This window comes from Lutra lutra, chromosome X, assembly GCF_902655055.1.
Source record: "Lutra lutra chromosome X, mLutLut1.2, whole genome shotgun sequence".
NCBI classification, from domain to species: domain Eukaryota; kingdom Metazoa; phylum Chordata; class Mammalia; order Carnivora; family Mustelidae; genus Lutra; species Lutra lutra.
Genome location: NC_062296.1, coordinates 37,307,641 through 37,329,704, shown reverse-complemented (window position 1 = coordinate 37,329,704; position 22,064 = coordinate 37,307,641). Strand labels below are relative to the sequence as shown.

The 22,064-nt window shown below is 47.1% G+C and overlaps 2 protein-coding genes across 5 annotated transcripts in view; one reads left to right on the top strand and one right to left on the bottom strand.

Annotated features, from left to right (window-relative positions):
- Positions 1-18,084, top strand: part of ATG4A (autophagy related 4A cysteine peptidase) — a 52,016-nt gene extending 33,932 nt beyond the window's left edge. The window contains exons 3-13 of the mRNA XM_047715191.1: positions 69-140; positions 2,456-2,554; positions 5,125-5,226; positions 5,406-5,478; positions 7,787-7,866; positions 8,536-8,723; positions 8,845-8,923; positions 13,054-13,199; positions 14,407-14,463; positions 16,118-16,226; positions 17,971-18,084. Coding sequence (XP_047571147.1) covers positions 69-140; positions 2,456-2,554; positions 5,125-5,226; positions 5,406-5,478; positions 7,787-7,866; positions 8,536-8,723; positions 8,845-8,923; positions 13,054-13,199; positions 14,407-14,463; positions 16,118-16,226; positions 17,971-18,041 — 1,076 coding nt within the window. The 3' untranslated portion in view covers positions 18,042-18,084. The remainder of the gene's footprint in view (positions 1-68; positions 141-2,455; positions 2,555-5,124; positions 5,227-5,405; positions 5,479-7,786; positions 7,867-8,535; positions 8,724-8,844; positions 8,924-13,053; positions 13,200-14,406; positions 14,464-16,117; positions 16,227-17,970) is intronic.
- A 3,190-nt stretch (positions 18,085-21,274) lies between these two features.
- COL4A6 (collagen type IV alpha 6 chain) overlaps positions 21,275-22,064 on the bottom strand; it is a 274,461-nt gene continuing 273,671 nt past the window's right edge. For all 4 annotated transcript variants that reach the window (XM_047715185.1, XM_047715188.1, XM_047715187.1 and 1 more), the window contains one exon: positions 21,275-21,925. In XM_047715185.1, coding sequence (XP_047571141.1) covers positions 21,665-21,925 — 261 coding nt within the window. In that variant the 3' untranslated portion in view covers positions 21,275-21,664. The remainder of the gene's footprint in view (positions 21,926-22,064) is intronic.

Below are 22,064 nucleotides of genomic sequence, written 5' to 3'. Positions count from 1 at the left end.
AGAAATCAAAAGCAGATATCTTTAGATGGGATATGGTGATTTAATTGTAATTTCACATTTAATTACAGAAAAATCTAAGCTGTTGTCTGATATAAGTGCTCGCCTATGGTTTACATACAGAAGGAAATTTTCACCAATTGGTAGGTATATCGTTTGTTGTGCTGTGCTTTCTTCCTTGTAGATAGCTTGCCTGAGATTATCAGTCACTTCACAGAAATCTCAGAATTAACAGCTCACTGTGGTGAAGACAGGCTTTAGGGGAATAGCTAAGTCTTAAACTTTATTCAGAATTATTCAGAAGTTTCATTGCCAAAGTGCCTCATTGTGTATGGTTCCTTGGTGTTAAGATATAACACCAGTATACTTTGAGTCCAGCTCCAAGAGTTCAGGCACCAGATTACATTCCTTGTTTTATTTCCAGGAACAAGGAGAATGTCAAACCTCTAATTTGGATAATATTTGCTAAATTATAATCCACTTCTCTGCAGAGCTATGCGATCATTAAAGACAATTATACCTTGAAAGAAAGACAAGAATTCCTTTGTTTTCTTCCCTGTATGAAATGAAAGCACCTTGCCCCTGCAAGATGAATTATTATAGATTTCCTTGGAACTAATTATAGGCTGTGAGAGTACTACCTGCTGTCTAGGAAAACAGGATGGGTCAATAAGCTAAGAGAGAATAAGCTCCCCTTAGAGAAAATCTGTTTGTGAGTAGGGGGGCCTATTCCTGGTATCATGACCCTGTAGGAAAAGAGTATCAAATCCAAATCGTAGAAGCATTTTCCTAAAAGAAAATCTATCTGACTGATTTTGAGGCAGGCCTGGACCTAGGAACTGGAGTGAAATCCTCTTTTCCAATAAGTGCCCCAAACCCAAGTCCACATGGATGGTGTTTGCACTCCACTGCACTCCAAGCAGGAAAACAAACCAAAGAACAATCTTTAGTACCCAGTGGTTTTGAACTGTTAACTTTCTCTAGGTGAAGAGATCTTCACAAGGCTTGAGAACATTTGCAGTTCAACTCTGACAAAGTTTTGCCAATTGGCGATCTCTTTATGTGGGCCTCACTGCGTCCTTCCTGTACTAACGTGGCCTATAATCCCGTCATTAGCAATAGCCAAAGGGCTTCCCCTTCCAGTGGACGGGTTGGCTCAATCGTCCCCATCTTGCTATAGCAACTTTCCTTTAGTCCCCACAACCATAGGAAAAGGGTGGTCCCTTTATGGCCCACTTGTCTTATGAGGCTGATGACCCTTCTTAAAGTCAGTCTGGTGAGGTGGTGCTCATAGCATCATTTTCCACGTCCACGTTGGAGGGGGATGGAAAACAATGAAAGCAGGATGTCTCCTCTGCCCTCCAAGTTATCTGATTTCACGGGTACCTTGAAAAAGGATATTGAAGGACGCCTGGGTGGCTCAGTTGGTTGGAGGGCTGCCTTCGGCTCAGGTCATGATCCCGGAGTCCCGGGATCAAGTCCCGCATCGGGCTCCCAGCTCCACGGGGAGTCTGCTTCTCTCTCTGACCTTCTCCTTGCTCATGCTCTCTCTCACTGTCTCTCTTTCAAATAAATAAATAAAATCTTTAAAAAAAAAAAGAAAAGAAAAAGGATATTGAGCTCAGGCTGGCCACCTATGTGGGATTTTCGTTACGTCAAGCATCCTTAAAGTGAACCTATTTTCTTCATTTATTAACTGGTTTTAGGCCTTTTAAAGATGTGACCCATTTCTCATTTATTAGTAGCATATTTAATGATGGCCATGTCCTGAATGGATTATAGAACACTTTCACAGATATTTTGTCCTTTAGTGTTCACAGTATCGCCCAATGGTAGGCGGGGTATGTGTTGTTGTTCCCAGTATACATCCAAGACTTGGATCAGGCACCTAGAGACAGACAGTCCTTCTAATGCCCAATCTAAGACTCTTTCCTCTATTTTATATTGTCCTTCTTGCTGCTCAGATCTTCCTAATGTATGTTTCTCACAGTCCAGAGCCTTCCAGATCTCTTTGACCAAGCTGATGATTCCCTTTTGGTAGCACTGATTCCTTAACTAAGGTTAAGACTGGATTCCCTGAGAAGGGAGCCGAGCAAAGCCAAGTTTAGTCAGGCAGATAATGATGTGGCTTGGGTTAGCGGTGGTAGTCATACCCGGCCGTCATCTACCACAACTGTGGGCACACCGCACGGGACGTCTCAGGGGAGAATACGTAAGGGGCAGGTTTTGTCCATTTGTTGGTTTTGTCTTTGGCCATAGAAACTGTTTTGGTTAACTCCGCGTCCCCTTTGCCAACCCCTGCCCTCTACCAAACCCTGCTGGCTGTCTGGCTGTCTCTCTCGCCTCTCTTTTCAGAGTCTGTGTGTCTGTCTGTCTTATATGATTCCCACGCATGCTGATGTTTCAGGAGAAGGCATCTGAGGGACCTCACAGTCATTCCCATCCGTTTTGCCAACAGGGGGGACAGGCCCTTCATCAGACGCTGGCTGGGGATGTATGCTACGCTGTGGACAAATGATGCTGGCTCAGGCCCTGATCTGCAGACACTTGGGAAGGGGTGAGTTAAATGGGTCCCCCCTTGGAGGCCTCCACAGTACCACTGCCTGCTGGTGGCTAAGGCTAAGCAGTGGGGCCAAGGTTCAGGAACAGTCAGCAACAGAGCTGAAGGTCCTCCAGTGCTCTGTGCAAGCCCCAGTGGCGGGGCCGACAGGTCACTAAAGCCTCCCACAAGAAGGAAACAGGCAGCATTTCCTTGTGACTCACCAAGCCCAAGAGTGATTTTCCTGGGACAGAATTGAACAGGGAGGCAGGTGTGTCATTCAGAGTTTCCATCTTCACTATTGTTCCAGAGAGTCCTTAAACGGGTCAGATAACAAAGGGAGCAGGAAGAAGGGTGTGGCAGGTGGGCTGTTTCTTGACCTCCTTTAAAGTGTCCACCCAGTGAAGGACGGAAGACCCAAAGGAAGTGCCTGATGAGGGAGCTGGCGCTATTTTCGTTTGGGTTTGCCGAGAATGTCCATTTGGTGATGAAGGGATCCTTAAATTAGCTTTCTCAGGAGGCCGCTTCATTAAGAACTTTCCAGTGATCTTTGCTGAAGCCCTTGAGTCTCGCATTCTTAAGCCATGTGCGTGCTTCCCTTTGGGCATCTGGAGGATGACCTTGACTGGGTGCCTCTGCAGGCACTTGGGTGAAAGCTGGGTTTGGCCTGGGGATGAGGGAGTAAAAGGACTCCTTGGACAAGATCTTACCTGCTGAGCTCATTGGCTGTGGCTCCCTGAGATTCTTTCCTCCCCCAGTGCAACCTCAACAGAACAGACAGTGGGCGGGGGGGGGGGGTCTAGGGAGGTTTTAGGGCTTTGAGGCCTTCTCTTCAGGGTTTAGAATAACCTGAACCTGCTTCCCCTGAGGAGTATCATAATTCCAGTTTTACAGATGAAGAAACTGAGGCTCAAGAAGTACGGTGACTTGGCCAGGGTCAAACAGCCAAGAAAAAGCATGGATTGGGGAATAGAAGAAGGCAGGTCTCCCGACTCCTTGGCCAGTGATGTCTCTACGGTACACATCCAGCTTGGAGCAGATCCACTCTCTTTAACTTCCCATGTATAAAACATAGCAAGATGACACCCCTGGAAGTGAATTTTGTTGGAGGCAGATGAGGAAGTCATAAAACCCCACAGTCAGCAGTCTCAGTTGTTTTAACAGAAAAGCAAACAGCAGGGACAATTTGGAAATCGATCTTGCAGCTGAAATAAATTCAAAGATGTAATTTTGTACAGAAGTATTTTGGAGTGCTTCCTATTCACTTACTTCATAATTAAGGCGGGGTGCACACTTATCACTGTCATCGGTCAATATTTAGTGGTACTTAGCAGCCAGCTAATCAGGACTTTCCCAGACTTGGACAATTCGGTAGCAAATGAAAAAAAAAAAAGATAGAGAGAAGTTGGATGGAGTTCACCCTCTGAAGACGGTGCTGCCTACAAAGTTTAAAACTTTGGTTTCAGAACTATTAGAAGCAAAGAGATCAGAGACTGGAGATAATGGCCTTCCACTTCAAGAATACTTTAGTCGTAAAGTTAAACTCTGTCTAAAACCTCAGGAGAGAAGTTAGTGTCTCGGAAGCCAACTAAACCCCAGAGAGCTGTCCCATGAGACAGAGTTTCTAGAGCAGAGGGAATGGGAGAAGCACATCCTGTCTATGGTAGTGATTATGGAGAATTTTTGTTGTTGTCCAGAGTCCTGGGATAAATAGACTCTGGGGCATGTGGGGGGCCATGCCTCAGGCAGAGAGGGGATTCCTGTAGATGTAATTATTTGGGTTTTGGTCACAAAGAAACTTTGAGCACTTGATAGGAAAGGTATTTGTTTTGCCAAAAGTCCATGTGAACTTTTTCAAGGTTGTGTAAAAATGGCAGCATACCAATTTTTTTGAGCTTCCTTAGTGCACTGTTGTGTGTCTGAATAGTACTTCCCCTATGAAACACTTTTGGCAATGCTGCCAAAATATACCGGTCAAAGCCGTTGTTGTCTGTGTGGAGATGAGACTGTTTGGCGTCAGGGTGATAAAAGGATACACTTCCGGGTTTTGTGCCGACCTCCTGCTCATGGAGTAGCTGATCAGAAAAGCCTTTTCTGACCTTGTTTTCGTGTAACATTTATCTAGCATCAGCCCTTGGGCTAAGTCAATTCCTTGATCAACTCTTTGTTTTGCTTTTACTTTACACCCACTGAGACTTTGAAAGTAGTATCTCCAGATGTCTTTGTCATCAAAATTGAAGTTACTTAGGAATGTTCTAACTCCACGGCCCCTGCCTTCTAGCTGCAACTCCTTTGTTTTCCTTCTAACCTCGTAGTTATGGCAAGAGTGCAGAGAGGTAATAAGCAGTTATAAAAATGACTTTAGGGGCGCCTGGGTGGCTCAGTGGGTTAAGCCGCTGCCTTCGGCTCGGGTCATGATCCCAGGTCCTGGGTTCGAGCCCCACATCGGGCTTTCTGCTCAGCAGGGAGCCTGCTTCCTCCTCTCTCTCTGCCTGCCTCTCTGCCTACTTGTGATTTCTCTCTGTCAAATAAATAAATAAAATCTTAAAAAAAAAAAATGACTTTAACTCATTTTTTTTCCTTCAAAGACTGGAACTGGGAGAAACAAAAAGAACAACCCAAAGAATACCAACGGATCCTCCAGTGCTTCTTAGATAGAAAGGACTGTTGCTACTCTATCCATCAAATGGGTGAGGTCACATCGCTGGTTTTAAGACAATGTCTGTACCCACTGCTTTCATCCCCTGCCTTATATGTGGTTCTGCGAAGTTGTCCGTCTGCTTAATTATTTATGCAAGAAATTAGGAGCTTGTGGTGTGCTGGAAGAACTTTTGCTGACGTCTTTTCTTTCTCCCTCAATTAAAAACAGCACAAATGGGTGTAGGAGAAGGGAAGTCAATTGGCGAATGGTTTGGACCAAATACAGTTGCACAGGTGTTAAAGTAAGTAAGAGAGTCTGGTGTCCGCCTTACTGTACTGTCTCCTATGCCTCCCTCTTCTGCCTACTCCACGTTCCTATCCGTCTAGCTCTTCTTGCCATGCCACTGAGCTACCAAGCATCTGGGCCATTTTGCTCAGGCGGTTCTTTGAGATGGGCATGTGCAGACATCTGCTCACCTTCCAGAGGACTGTCAGACTGAAGGTCACTTTGAAGCTGAAGGGCTAAGACTAAGTAGTGGTGGAAGCCTGAGCCAACCTAGGCAAGACCCAGACTCCTACCCTATAGAGTATAAAAGACCTCATTCATTCAGTCATTCATTCAGTATTTACTGAGTGGCTCCACCGTGCTAAGTGCTGGGTATACGGAAATAAACTAGACACGGTCCTTGCCTCAGGGAGCTCACCACCTATGGGAGGAGTCCAACCCCGAGGGAGGCTTGGGATCAGTCCTTTATCTCTTAGCTGACTCCACATACCCTAGCAGGGTACTTTTGCCATGGCCCTGTTAAATTGCAGAATTCACCTCCCACGGCAAGAGGCAAGGTGGAGAATCTAAGACTGACATTTTAGCAGTGAACAGGGTGAGTGGCTTCAGCCCCTGCACCTGCAGGCCTCCTTGCCTGTTGTCCCTCTCCTTCCTGACGCCTGCCTTCGAATGCAAAGTCAGTGAGGGCAGAGATTGTATTTGTCTCGTTCACTACTGTAAGGCTAGCACATAAAACACAGTGCTCAAATGCATACTTGAAGGATGAATGAAGATGGCATCCAGAATCTGGGGCCGGATTTAGGCCCTCAGAAGGTTGAAACCATCTGGACTCCTTGGGTGTAGCTTGCTTCTTTGACTACTGGGCTCTCTGGAGGATGATGGGGGGACCTGCTCCATGAAAAGTGCCGAGGGGGCACTGTTTCAGTTATAAGCCAGTCTTCATGGAATCAGGATACTCTGGAAACGTGCTCATGAGGGAAGTAGGCTGGATTTCCCGAGGACCCAAGTGAAATCTGTATCTTGGCTTTACTTCTTGCTAATGGTACAGCCCATCTGAGAGTACTTTCTTACCTTAATCCACAGTTCCTTCAGGGGGCATGGTTGACTCTGCTGAGCAAAGATCTGACAGTATTTTGGGAACCAGTGTAAGAAGCCAGGGTAGAACGTGTTGAAGATGTATCAAAAGGGCCGTGCCGGGTCTCAGGCACAGCCTGAAATAGTTGGGTTTTTATGTGACGTCCCTCAGAATTTGCTTCTTTCGTCTAAATTTTGAAGTTCTCAACAACGGACAAATGGAAACATTTTTTTAAAAAAATTTAAGTGGTTCCGGATTCATTGTGATTGTTACCATTAACAACAGAGTATTAGTATATCAGGGAAAGTTCGTACCTCAAACGGAATGAAATTAAAGTGTAATGGTAATTAACCTCTTCCTGGGAGCTACCTTGGTCAGGAAAATTTTTTTTTCTTTTGTCCAGTAAGACTGGGCTTTACCCAAGAATCCCGGAAGTACCCGGGTTAAACAGGCCTTCTTTCAGACAGGCAAGAGAGAAATGTAAGGGAGATGAGGTCATGCTGCTTTACTCAGACCCCGGATGATCACTCTATGAAAGGGGTTTTATTTCTAACCCCTTCCAAAGTCACACAATTCCACATGCTCTCTGTCTTCAGCTGTTGACTAACGAGGCGCTGCACCAAGGCCACCTAAAGCCGAAGTTTCTCGAATAGCGTTTGCACTGCATGTGTGAAGGGATGTAAGAGATCTCTCTCTTTTTCTACATTTTCCTGGGCCTTATTCTCTGTATTATCTATGCTCCCAACCTTGTGTGTGTATATATGTATATATGTGTGTATGTGTGTATATATGTACACACACACACATGTGTACACACACACACACACACACACACGTTTTTTTTTTTTTTTCCATGACAGTTTCCCTTTTTTGGGGAAAATACCCTAGTAAGTCAGATTGTCTTTTATTTGAGAAGAGAAAACAAGATCTCTTGGCAGAAATGTTGGTACCTTTTCTCTTTCACCCAGCAGGAGTGACATCATCTCGTGAGGTAGATTTTTTCCATTATGTAAAGCAGGGTTTTTTTTTTTTTCAGGATTTGAAAACAGTGACTCTGTGGCATTCTCAAGGGTCCTGGACATGGGATGTTCCAGAGCTCTCAGTCCAGGGGGCCAGAGCTTGACTCAAACCCTAACTTCTCTGTGGCTCAGTGTTCAGTGACTTTAGGGACACAGGACATAGATTGTGCTGCTCTCTGCTGATGTTGCCATCTTCCCCAATTTTGACTTCACTGTGTGTTGCTTTGCAGAAAACTTGCTTTATTTGACGAATGGAATTCCTTGGCTGTTTATGTTTCCATGGATAACACAGTAGTCATTGAAGATATCAGTGAGTCCCTAGCTTCTTTACCTTCCTGGGAGGTGGGTGGTTGAGGTCCTTCCTCAACATTCAGAAAGTGTGCGCGTGTGTGTGTGAGAGAGACAGAAACAGACAGACAGACATACACTGCCTCCAGCCTGCTTCACCAGAGTAGGGAAACTTAGGGGAGCACAGGACTCTGGTTAATCATTCCCTGTGCCTTTTCTTCTCTTCCCTTTCAACTTTCTGAAAGGAAGAAAACAATGGGAGGGTCCTCTCTCCCTGGAAGGGCCCAGACCCTTTCCCTGCAGGATACTCAAAGTGAGGATAATCAGTTAAACCACTGACAGGTCTTCTGCCCAGGCCGCCATTTGCCCAGCCCTATGCTCTCCACCGTGGGGTTAGAGAAACCGAAAGATACGGCCCCTGTCTCAGAGGCCCTTGCGGACTAGTTGAGAAATAAGATTTTCTCAGTGAGCCCCTAATATCTGGCAGGAGGTGAGTGCTCAGGTGCCAGAAGGAAGTAAGAGCTGTGGAGGAGCAGCCTGGGCTTCCCATGCAAGGTGAGGCAAGCTGGCCTCTGGTGGCAGAGGGGGCGAGGCTCCAGGCCAGGAGATGAGGAGGCCCTTAGTTTCACCCTGGGCCTATCTCAGGTGACTGGATACCCCTTGACCCAGTTCTCTTGTCTTATCTTTCCAGAAAAAATGTGCTGTGTCCTTCCTTTGAGTGCCGATACAGTGGGTGAGAGTCCCCCTGACACTCTGAACGTGTCGAACCAGAGTAAGGGCACCCCTGCGGGCCGCCCAGCCTGGAAACCCCTGCTGCTCATTGTGCCCCTTCGCCTGGGCATAAACCAAATCAACCCTGTCTACGTTGATGCGTTCAAAGTAAGTCAGTCCTTTTCCCGGGCCCATTGCCGCCTGCCCATCATACCGCCATGTGAGCACGGAGATCCGTGAGCAGCAGTCCACAAGTGAGTTGAGAATCTTGCATTCTCTTTCCCTCTAGGAGTGTTTTAAGATGCCACAGTCTTTAGGGGCATTAGGAGGAAAACCAAATAACGCCTATTATTTCATAGGATTCTTAGGTAAGAAAAGAGGATTCACAAGTAAGTTGTCACGGGCTGGGTGGGAGGAGGGCAGAAAGTTTGCACGGGAGCCCAGGCAATTCTGGTTAGGGGACCCTCATCTTGCCCAGAGCTTCCATGGCCTCTGGTCAGCTCATCTTGTCTCTGGCCTGATCTGTGGAGAGTAACACTTCTTGGTGCCCCCTTCAGTCTCTCCACTGCCTTGCCTCTCAGAAATATAGTTCCACAGCTGTGCCCATGGGACCACCCCAAGGGCATGACATCATTTTAGCATCTCCCTCTCCTTTTTGTGGGGGCCCAGGGTGGCAGGGTTTCACTCGCCTGGCATTATGGATCCCCCTCTTCTTGGGGCTTGGGCATCTGGTTTAGGACCCATCCTCTGGCTTCCCAGGCCCATGCAGCTGGGCCTGCTGCCTCACTGTTTGGAGCCATGAACAGGAAGAATTGAGAGGAGACAAAGTCAGAGCTATCCTTTTTCTGCTAACGGGGACTAAGCCTTAAAACCACTAATGTTCCTGGGGTGCCTGGGTGGCTCAGTGGGTTAAAGCCTCTGCCTTCGGCTCAGGTCATGATCCCAGGGTCCTGGGATCGAGCCCCTCGTCGGGCTCTCTGCTCAGCAGGGAGCCTGCTTCCTCCTCTCTCTCTCTGCCTGCCTCTCTGCCTACTTGTGATCTGTCAAATAAATAAATAAAATCTTAAAAAAAAAAACCCTAATGTTCCTAACACAGATCCTAACAAGCAACCCAGCATTCCCTTGCCTCAGCTGATGCCTCTGGAACTCTAGCCACCCTATACACTGGCTGTGATCTGAGTCATTTAAGGCCCTTGGCACACCAAGCAAAGCTAGCCCAGTGCTTCTCAAACTCTGGTGTGCACACAGATCACCCTGAGAGGCGATTAAAATGCGGGTTTAGCAGGTCTGGGGTGGGCCCTGAGATTCTGCACTTTTAACTAGGTGGGCCCGATGCTGCTGGTGTACACACCACATGTTGTGTACCAAGGGCCCAGGCACCTGGTTGGTGCTGAAGAGCACAGGGAAGGGAGTGGTGTGGCCTGAAAATGGGGCTTGGGGACTATGAGCTTGGATTATAAGGGGGAGTCTTGGATAGGCAAGAGGAGCCAGAGCAGGCATGGGGAGTGGCATGAGGGATGTGCAGGGGAGAGGGTGCAGTGGGCTTGGCCACCCTCCGCCCCACTCCTCAGAGTTTCAGAGAGCTGAGGTGGCATGGGAAACTGACATCCCCAGCCTTGTTGGCTATCTCCCATGCCAGCCGTGTGACAGCAGGAAAAGAATATCCACTCTTTCATCTCAGTTTCTTATGGAAAATAGGGCTGAGGCCCCTGGCCAGCTCAGCTGGGGGTAGAGCACGTGACTCTTGCTCTTGGGGTCCTGAGTTCGAGCCCGACATTGGGCATAGAGTTTACTTTAAAAAAAAACAAAAAAGAACATAGGGCTCACCCCTGCCTTGCTGTGTTGTCACCTCACAGAAGAGCACTCAGCCAAGAGCCAGGGATGTAGTGCACACCCAGTGAAAGGTGACCCCACCCTTCCTGACCCCCAACACAGGTCTTTCCTTTGCCTGCTTTCTTCTCTTTGAGGTGGGGTTTCTGCAGAGCGGCCTAAACTCTCACTATTGCTGCCATCTATTGGTCAAGCCTGAGAACTACAGCTTTGCAAATCAAGGAGACATTTTTTTTTTTTTTCTCAGTACAAAATACAGTCTTTGGAGTCCTATACATGCCTTCCACTTCTAAACTTTTGGGTTCCTGTCAAAGAAAAGGTTGCAAAAATAAATTTTGTCTTTTTCTTTGCTTGAGGCCAAGGCAGAAACCGATTGGAAAATAATTTTGGAGGGACCTCAAGGAACAATGGATGGGATTCCTGGGGGGCCCGAACTTCCCTTACCCCAAGTTACCCAGAGAGAGTTTGCCAAGCTGGCATAGCCCTCCTGTTTCGTGAGGCCGCTGGGTCAAGGTGACTTTTGTGGAGGTTGACTACTCATTAAAGGGGTGTGGGCAATCCTCAGCAACCCAGACAGAGTTGTGCACAATTCCCATTTGCCCATTGCCTTTCATAAATCCTTTGCTTCACCTTTATTGGAGGCCCCAAAGTCCTCCCAAATCCCCTTGTCTAACTTACGCCCTTACTGTATTAGGTTGGGGATTCCAGAATGGTCAAATGTCTGAAGGGAGGGAACAGATGAGAACTGCCATTTGCTGAATGGCTCTCTTATGTCAGAGAACCTGCCAAGTCCCACCCCAGACAGATAGAGAACATACATACACATACAGGTATAGATAGATAGTCCGATATAGAGATCTAGATACAGAGAGTTAGATACTCCTGTGAGTTAAAGCTTAGTATAGTGAAACTAAGAGTTAGAGGGATTGCCTCAAAGTCACCCAGCTAGAAAGTAGCCAAATCAGCATTCAGTTCCAATGAGGCCATCTCTGCCTGCCATGCTACCTTGCTTCCTGAGGGCCCTCTTTTCCAGTGGGAAGCTGGGGAAAGCTCTCGGTGTGTGACCCTATGTCCAGGATGAGAGTCTGTCTGTCCGATTTTGCCTGCTTAGACAGGAGATGTTTGTCCCCTGCACTTCGGGGAAGGTTGCCACCAAGGATCCATAGCATGAGCCCCATGTCTGCAGATGGCTGACCAAATGGCCTCTTGTTCTCAGGCCTAATTAGAGACCTGGGTCTCACCCACACCACCCCACATCACTTCTAGGACTTTTGGGGGATTCTACTGTATCTCTTTTAAGCATTCTCAGAAACAGCGGCACCTGAAAAGCTCCACTCCACATACACACACGTGCACATGCACACAAACACACACACACACACACACACACACGCAGGCACGTACCTGGAAAGGGCCAGAATCAGAGAGGATGCTCTTATTTATCCAATTATTCCCAGCACCTTAACTTGAAACACTGGCAGAATGCTTGCTCTGGATTTCCATTTTCTTGTGCACAGCTTCCTTTCCTTCTTACTTTTCTGTGGTCATAAGTAGGCTTCCTTCTGAACATCCTGGTTATTGCTTTTCTTTGTGACTTGAAGCTTTTGAGGTATAACTGATCTACCCCCCAGTGGTCTAAGGGGGATATATATGTCTGTGGTAGAGACAAGTTAAGCTATTCATCAGGCGTCAGAAACACGTTGTATGCCAACAGAAACTCTAAGATGTGGCCCAACGCCATCCTGGATGCCACTCCAGGGAGGGTCTTTGGTGGCATCTCTTCCTACCCCATTCTCCTGCCTTGGGTAGATCTCTCTTTGGTTGCCCAACCCCTTCTACAACACGGAGGCCCAGATGGTCCTGAAGCCTGGCCAGTGAGGATGGGGTACCACTCTGGCCAACTCAGCATGACACTGATGAGCCTTGGAGGGCCTCTCAACCCTTTGAATATCAAAGTAGAGGTTTTATTATCTCAGACTCCTCCCAGGTCATTATTGGGTTGGGCTTTTTCCACCTTGACAAAGCATGGCTCTTCTCTCCTTTGTGCAGGCGGATCATCTCAAAGTGAATTTCCTTGGTGAGGTGTGTCTGTGGTGGAATCAAAGCTTTCCACTAGGAATTGCTTAACTTGCTAGCTAACTGAGACCAGAAGTCAGAGCCCATCATTAACAGAGTCAGCATTTCCATTTCTCTGGGAAGGCCAAGGCCTTTTCTTTCTTACCAGATGTGCTCTCTGACCACAAGTCTGAGAACCAATGGCATGGAGCGAGCAAGATGCTTCCCAATGTGGAAAGAGGCAGGAAGCTCCCTAATGGTACCTGGGCTCCTGCCCTGGTGGTTGTACCTCCCACCTCTTTGCTAACTGCTGCTCACAGAGCCTGCCACATCATCTCTGGTCTCTCATTCGCTCATTTGCTCAAACCCGTCCCTCTCCATTTTTGGTCTTGGGCTTTGAGGAGATGTATCTGCTAGGACGAGTCCTCTGGTTGAGTGATTGGATTTGGCTTCCTTCAAGCATGATCACCTGAGTTCAGGCTTTCTGTCATCTCATTCCCATTGTCACCAAAGGGAGGGGTTAAGAAAACCAGAGCGCCTCCTCCCCCCGAGGGACAGCAGTGGGACAGGGGCAGCAGTTCTTTCTAGATTAAGCATGTCTCATTCCAAACAGGTGATGAGCTCATTTTCTTGGACCCTCACACAACCCAGACTTTTGTTGATACGGAAAAGAATGGAACGGTTGACGACCAGACTTTCCATTGCCTACAGTCCCCGCAGCGAATGAACATCTTGAACTTGGATCCTTCCGTAGCGCTGGTGGGTATCTGAAGGTTGGGTGGGCCAAGAGATACGATGCCACCCTGTTACAGATTGGTTTCTGGGGAGTTCTCTAGGTTTGCTGGGTAGGAAGGCGAGAGAGTATGTTCCCTCACCATGCCCCACCCCCCCTCCCCCGTGAGTTATACCATAGTATCGTAGGGAAGGGATGGACCCTGAAGGCAAACTGCTAGAGTTGGAATCCTGGCCCTGCCACCTCCTAGCCATGGACTTAGGAGGAGCCCTTGAACTTTTTTGAGCCTCAGCCTTCTCACCCCTAAAATGAGCAGAACAATACTTCCTTCAGGGTTGTGGGAGGCATAAGGCATTCAACTCAGGGCTGGGCACCTTGTAAGTATTCTGTAAATGCTAGTTATTATTAGCATTACAGTCTTTACCCTTTTACTTCTTGCCCCCTAATTATTGCTACCCAGGCTCAGGGAATAAGGTGGGACATAGTTAGGGAGGGATCAGAGGGCAAGACCTTCCGGGTAGATAGCACTCATTTCCCTGGACACTCAGGGTTTTCCCCCTGGAGGTATGACGACTGTCTTCATATGCTGAACGGACAGCTGCCTGTAAAGTTACAGTTGGTTCTGAGGCCTGGCTGAATCCTCTCTTCCAGTTTAACCCAATTGGCAGAGCACCAGAGATCGAGAGTGGACAAGAGCCCTCCTCTTGTTTTGGACCATTCTTTCACTACTGTAGGATGGCTCTGAGGATGGGGAAGGAGGTGGATGGTTCTTTTTATTCTAACAGATCATTTCCTTCAGGTCAAAGCCATCTTACCATGTACTACCTCCAGCTAAAAGTACTATTTGGCTTTTGTTGGTTGGTTTAATCAACTGTTCTTTATGGATGTGTCTATTTACGCACCGAGGGTCATGGAATTAACCCCATGCTTTGGAGATTGGCCTTCAAGTTACTGTGTCTCACAGTATGAGGGGAGAGGGACAGGGGGTGGGGGAGAGCGAGTAGGATGGAGAGGGAGAGGTGGAATGAACGAGTAAATGTGTGTGTCCAGGTAAATGGCCCAGGAGAGGATGCAGCCATGCAGCCAATGTGCTCCATTATTGCCAGAAGATGCATCTAAAGAGAGCGGCCCCCATCCTAGCTCCAGGCCAGGGGCGCCATCTTGTAGTACAGAGGGCCTGACTCTGTGCCCCTGACCAGTTCTAAGTTCTGTTCTCTTGCTTTTCCCCCCAAGGGATTTTTCTGCAAAGAAGAAAAGGACTTTGATAGCTGGTGTAGCCTTGTACAGAAGGTAACGATGTATGTTTTTCTTAGTCTTAAAAGCAGAAGTTATTCAATAGGATCCCTTTTCAAGACTGCTCCACGTAGTGACTTGAATCTAGCCTGATGGGATTATACTGCAAGAGAAAAACTAAGATGTGGGGAATTATGCATAATTCTGGGGGGAACCAGAGCAAAACCTTTGTTTGAAATATGCTTAGTATGTCAAGTGGATGATATTTTTAGCTACGTAATGTAGCTCATCTGATTATGCCTACAAGTCACATGAAATATTCAATGAATATTCCACCGTTTTCACTTAATGCTAATTTCACAGAGTTCCGCCTAAATCCTTCCTCATGCCCTTCATAGCGCCAAGATGATTGAAGGAACCAAACTGCTTTTCTGTTTGTTTCGTGGTCTGTTTACAGTTTCATATAGTCCATGATGTAGTTTAGGGAGTGTGTCTTTCTCTTAGCTATCTCGTTTCTATTAAAGGTCGGCACGCTGCTGCTAAACGAAACACAGTTTGCAGGAATCTGTGTAAACAGCAAAGCCAGATATGTTCTCTTCTCAGTATTTTGTGTTAAAGGGTACTCACCGTTTTTGCTGGCTCACCAGTCTTTGTATCTGCCCTTCTCATCCTCACTTCTAACACAAGTACGTAGGAGACATTGATAAATGCTTATTAAAGAAGGGCGATCACAGGGAGTAGTTGAAAAGTGCCCCAGATGGAATGGCAGGAGACGTGCTATTCTCCTACCTGCCAAAAAAAAAAAAAAAAAAAAAAAAAAAAAAGAAGAAGAAAGAAAGAAAATAGAGGCCAGGAGATGGGAGCCCAGAGCCTCCTGTGAGGAGGGCAGATTTTTTTCTTCACAAGCCAACAGATAATTGACATTAATGTCCCTAGTTGACTCTGCCACCCTAGTGAAACATTGGCTGGGACACAATGGAAAATTATTTTCTTTCTTTTTTTTTTTTTTTAAAGATTTTATTTATTTATTTGACAGAGAGAGATCACAAGTAGACAGAGAGGCAGGCAGAGAGAGAGAGAGAGAGAGAGAGGGAAGCAGGCTCCCTGCTGAGCAGAGAGCCCGATGCGGGACTTGATCCCAGGACCCTGAGATCATGACCTGAGCCGAAGGCAGAGGCTTAACCCACTGAGCCACCCAGGCGATCCGGAAAATTATTTTCTAAAGGCAATTCTTAACCTGTCAGAAGGCAGCGCAACTCTAGACACACCCCCTGTAAAGGTTGAATGAAAGTTCTCTGGTAAGACTGTGCCATCTTAATTAGGACATACACCACACGTGTTGGACTAAAATCAAAACCCTGCCAATACGCTGTCCCGGATCCTTTGGGGCCAGGTTTCACGTAATGAACACACAGTTCTTTGGAGCCAACACATCAGGAACAGCTCGGCACTGAACTGAGTTAGGCCAGGGCGTCTGGCTTTCCATCAGCTCCTCCCTCCAGTGTCCTTCCTTCCGGGGCTAACAGCGCTAGCACTGAAGGGGGCTGGGTCCTCGGATGGAGCAAGGAGAGGATGGGCGCACTGGCCAGGGCTTTGTTCTCGCCTTTCAACAACCAGGCCACTCTCACAGGGTTTGGGATCACAGATGGACAACCAGCCTGAAATGTGTAGTCAGTCTGAAATGTTTACAGCCGTTTCTGTGTGTCCTCAGGAAATCCTAAAGGAAAACTTAAGGATGTTTGAATTAGTTCAGAAACATCCATCACACTGGCCTCCCTTTGTTCCTCCAGCTAAGCCAGAAGTGACAACCACTGGGGCAGGTAAGCCATTGTTCCAGGGTTCTTGGGTGGCTGTTGTTTCATGAGACTGAATCAACTGTGGCTCATACTTTCCATAGAATGTACAGTGTCTCTTCAGCTGGGTTGAGCAGGGAGTGTGTCCTCGATGATTTTAATCTTCCAGTGAACTGATCTGTACCAGTTTCAAAGCCTGAGAGTTGAAGAAAATGAGCTCAGTGCAAAAGGGCCATGCGAAATCAAAATGACGAGAACGTATATTCATGGTCTGGTCCAAAAAAACAAATCAGGGGCCAGGGGTGGTTTGAAAAGTACCTCAAAGACCCCAGAGCCTTGTCTTCATCCCTGGAAATAAGACTGTGTAATGAACTTAACTATTTTGCTTTCTTTTTTTTTTTTTTAATTATGTTAGTCACCATATAGGACATCATTAGTTTCTGATGTAGTGTTCCATGACCCATTGTTTGTGTCTAACACCCAGTGCTCCAATCTGTGCCTTCCTTAATACCCATCACTGGGCTCACCTCCCCCTTCCCTCTACCCACAGTTGGTTTCCCAGAGTCTGTAGTCTTTCATGGTTCATCTCCCCCTCTGATATCCCCCCCTCTTCATTTTCCCCTTTCTTCTCCTAATGTCCTACATGCTATTCCTTATGTTCCACAAATAAGTGAAACCATTTGATAATTGACTTTCTCTGCTTGACTTATTTCACTCAGCATAATCTCTTCCAGTCCCATCCATGACAATGCAAATGGTGGGTATTCATCCTTTCTGATGGCTGAGTAATATTCCATTGTATTTATGGACCACATCTTCTTTATCCATTCGTGTGTTGAAGGGCATCTCAGCTCTTTCCACAGTTTGGCTATTGTGGACATTGCTGCTATGAACATTGGGGTGCACGTGCCCCTTCTTTTCATTACATCTGTACCTTTGGGGTAAATACCCAGTTGTGCAATGGCTGGGTCATAGGGTAGTACTATATTTAACTTTTTTTTTTAAGATTTTATTTTTATTTATTTGACAGACAGAGATCACAAGTAGGCAGAGAGGCAGGCAGAGAGAGAGGAGGAAGCAGGCTCCCCGCTGAGCAGAGAGCCCGATGCGGGGCTCGATCCCAGGACCCTGAGATCATGACCTGAGCTGAAGGCAGAGGCTTTAACCCACTGAGCCACCCAGGCGCCCCTATATTTAACTTTTTGAGGGACCTCCACACTGTTCTCCAAAGAGGCTGCACCAGCTTGGATTCCCACCAACAGTGTAAGAGGGTTCCCCTTTCTCCACAGCCTCTCCAACATTTGTTGTTTCTTGCCTTGTCAATTTTTGCCATTCTGACTGATGTAAGATGGTATCTCAATGTGGCTCTTTCTTTTTTTTAAATTTTTTATGAGTTTTTTTTAAAGATTTTATTTATTTATTTGACAGAGAGAGAGAGCGAGTGCACAAGCATGGGGAGAGGCAGAGGGAGAGGGAGAAACAGGCTCCTTGCAGAGCAGGGGAAGCCTGATATGGGACTCAATTCCAGGACTCTGGGATCATGACCTGAGCTGAAGGCAATGGCTTAACCAACTGAGCCACCCAGGCGCCCTCAATGTGGGTCTTTCTAAAGAATCTCTAGTACTTGTCTGCGGTCCCACCTGCGAGTCTCCTCCACGTTTCTCTAGCAAAACGACTAAAAAATGAATAGCCTCAACTACTGAGTAACTGTACTGACCATTTCAACCAGAGTGTCAAGCTTTCTTCTTTCTCATTTCCATACTCCAAACAGAATTCATTGACTCTACTGAACAACTAGAGGAGTTTGACCTGGAGGAAGATTTCGAGATCCTGAGCGTCTAGGATAGCAGAAACGCGACTTGGCGGTCTGTCTTCCAGCTGGTACGAGAAGAGCACAAACCCATTACATGAGACTTTTCTAGTCAGCAAGTGCCTGATATGCCAACAGCATACAAACTTGAAAGCAATCATGACTGAGCCAATTACCGTTTCTCAGAAAACAAACGATGATAACCCTTCCCCAGAACGAACTAGAACAATCATGGAACATAGGAACAGAAAGATTAGGAGTTATCCCTTGCTTCCCGGCTTGTCTTGCCTGGCCACGGCGAGTCTTCAGCTACTGAAACGAGGAGATGGATGTCTGGAAGACAGACAGAAACTCCCACTTTGCTTCAAGCACCAGCAGAGAAAAGATGGTTTCCCTGTGCTTCTTCACCCCTTCAGGAGTGACCTCTTTTGGGCTAAATACTAAGAAGCAATCTATTCTCTTGCTCTAATAATAAAGTGATTGCATCAGGGAGAAAAAGGTCTTTTTAAGTTATTTGAATATGTATTTTAAATGATTATAATTCAGATCAAAAATTTGCCTGAGAAATCACATCAAATGTGCCCTGGTTGATTTCCTTCCTAGCTGAGGGCAACTTGCTGTCTGATGATGGGTGTCGCCATCCTTACTGATGTTTTTGTCAGATGTCACCCAGCCCTTCAATCAAGTCATGATCGCTTTATCTGTTTATTTATTTAAAAACTCATTTTTAAATAGATTTTATTTATTTAAGAGAGAGAGAGCATGAGCGGCAGGGAGAGGCAGAGGGAGAGGGAGAAGCAGACTCCCCACTGAGCTGGGAGCCAGACTCAGGGCTCCATCCTGGGACCCCGGGATCATGACCTGAGCCAAAGGCCTAACCGCCTGAGCCACCCAAGTGCCCCAAGTCATGATCACTTTAAGTCAGCTGTGCGCAAACTTTTCCTGCCAAGGGCCAAATAGTAAACACTTCTGGTTTTGCAGGCCATATGGTCTCTGCCACAGCCACTCAACTCCACGGTCAAAGTGCAAAAGAGCAAAAGCAGCCATTGCCGGTGTGCACACAAACGAGCCTGGCTGGAAGCCAATAAAACTTTATTTACAAAAACAGGTGGCGAGCTGCAGATTTGGTGTGCAGGCTGTAGTTTGCCAATCAATGACTTAAAATTGTTGATTCGGGGGAAATCCAAATTGGCCTTTGACTTCGACTCCATTTTGGTTGACAGCTATAATGAGAAAAAATTATTCACATGGTGACATTTAATCCATGCGGCAAATGCAATTCCGAACCATTTCAGGATGAGCAACATAGCAAATCTTCAAGCACATTTTGATCAAATTGGCTTTGCTAAACCCTCTTTTGTGTGGCTGTACCTCAAGCCCATGTTTCTCTCCTTCCCTCTTAACTTGGGTGCATTTCACCCCCTTTCTCTACCAAGGCCTGAGGAAGGCCAGCAACCACTAGCTTGAAAGCCAGCACCAAACTAAAGTTTGTTTTGTTTTGTTTTGTCTTGTTTTGTTTTCTGTATATGTAGAAATATTAGAACACTTGTTTCCTTGAATTCCATTTTTTTTCCCCAGGTAATATATTCCAGTAGTTCAAAAATCAAAAGGTACAAAGTGATGTACAGTGAAAATGTCTCTCCCTCCCATGGATTGGTTCCCTTCTCTGAATGCTCCCAGCATCATGGCTTTCTTATCAGTCCAGAAGATATATTTTATGCATATACAAATATGCATATGCATATATGTCTCAGATTTTATTTTAACAACCTCACCATGTCTCTACATTTTATTTATTTATTTTTGAGATAGAGAGCGAGCATGTGCATGTGAGGTTGCGGGGGTAGAGGGGCAGAGGGAGAGGGAGAGAGTCTCAAGCAGACTCCACACTGAGCGAGAAGCCTGATGTGGGGCTTGGCCTCATGACCCTGAGATCACAACTTGAGCCAAAACCAAGAGTTGGATGCTTAACTGACTGTGCCACCCAGGTGCCCCAATTATTTCTCTACTTCTGATTTCTCTGTAAAGGATACTGAGGCACCAGAAGTATGGAAACCCATTTCTTGAACTCTAGAATGGATGGTGTAGGTGTATTTTGAAAGAAGTTGTGGATTTGTTGCCTTCTGCCCTTTGACTTTAATTGTATTTTTTCCACCTCAGTATTATGTTGTAAAGCTCAGCTTGTGTTATCAGGCTCTGAGGGGAACTCACGAATTATAGCGAGATGGACTTTAGAAAAGTTTCATGAGAAAACATCCAAAGAGCCGAACGTTGATGTGTGATTCCTTTTATTTGCAATGCACAAAGCTGACAGCATGCTTATTACTCAGGAGGTGAAGGTAAAAGTAATTCATTCAGATTATACTGATTTTGCTTTCTCTGTGTTGGCATGGTTTACATAATATTTAAGGAAAGAGAATCACCCAGAAGGAATTGCCTCATGTTAACATAGCTAGGTATTCTGGGAAACTGATAATCAGAGGAACTGGTTAAAACACATCCCCCTGCAGAGAATGCCATACACTTTATAGTCCACTCCAGCTTGTTTTAGGTCTGCCACTGCTAAGGAGAGGAGTGTGCTAGATTTCTATGAGACTTAACGATGTATTAAAATAGTTTAACAAGCTACCCGTGAAAGAGCAATTGGATGGACATTTTAATGGAAAGTCTCTAACAACAGCCTCAGAACGCAAAGGACCCAAAACACCATGGCTTCGATTTGCCCCACTGCACACATCTGGATGGCATTTGGAATAAACAGGGACCTCTGAGAAACTGGGACAAGGGCTTTGTCTTTTTTTGTTCCTGGATTCCAAAGCAAAATTCACACCTTCTTACCCATCCACCTCTGCCCCCACCCCCCCCACCCCGACCCCCCGTCCCGGCCTGGGAGAAAGGGGTGTGGTTCTCATTTCCCTTTCTGGGCCTGGCTGCACTTGGTGCCTCCCCTTCTCTACTCTGGACTAGGCCAAGTTCTAGGTCTCTGGCTGGGGAGGGCGCTGGCAAGGAGGAAGTAATTCATTGGGGACCATCTGAAGTTAAGCCCCCTCCTGAAGCACTCTGGGGCCCAGCTTGGCTCACCCTTGAAGGAACCAAAGAGCACCCCGGGCTGCTGGTGAGCACCCCACTCATTCCAGGTCCACCGCCTGCCTAGACACAGTGGGTCCCCTGGATGAGTAAGAGCTTGCCTCATGCAGGCTCAAGTCACCCTGTGAATGCTTAGCCAGAGAATTTTCTGGCTGAATGTGGAAACACCAGCTTCTGGTTTAAGCCAAATAATGTGGTGACCTCTGGACAGAAAGAAGTGACTTCTCAGCTATGGTGAAGGGCTTTCTGATCAAGACAATGAGGAAAGCTAGGAGTCTAAGAAAGCAGTCACCCAGCAGGTCTTTCTGAGGTAGCCGTGAATAAGCCTGCAACCGTCCACGTCCAACAACAGCACCAGGTTGAAATGGGACAGCAGACCCCAGTCGGGCGGGCTCACCCATCGGGCCTGACGGTCAGGGTGACCAGTGTCCAGTAGTCCAGCCCTCAGGAGACTCTGATGTACGACTTGACGGAGAGGCAACAGGGCAGGGGTCCTTCCTTCTTCAGCTGTGAGGGGACCGTTGTGTGGGGGAGGGCGGGCAGGGGGTGGGGTGCGGCAGCTGCCCCTCTACAGGCTTTTCATACACACCTGGCAGCGGCTGGCGCGGGTGTGGAGCTGCCCGGCCTTGAGTGCTTCAGACGCCGCTTCCTCCCTAAACTGCTGCCTCTCTTCCACCGTCGCCAGCCAGAAACTGTACTTGTTGGCAAAGTAGTGGCAGGTGCCCCGGGCCCCGCTGCACTCGATGAAAGGAGTGGCTCGGAAATCCTCCAGGCAGGAGCCCGGGGACACCAGGGACTGGCCGCCACCCTCGGCGCCTGCCGCGGTATGCTGCAACAGATGGGGTCAGCACTTCAGCCCTGGGCCCTTCCACAGCTCTGGCCCCTGGCTCAGCCCTAGCATCTAGCCTGCACCCCCAAATCTCCCGGGACCACTTGAGCTTGTAGCTCCTCAGGGCCAGGAGCATTCC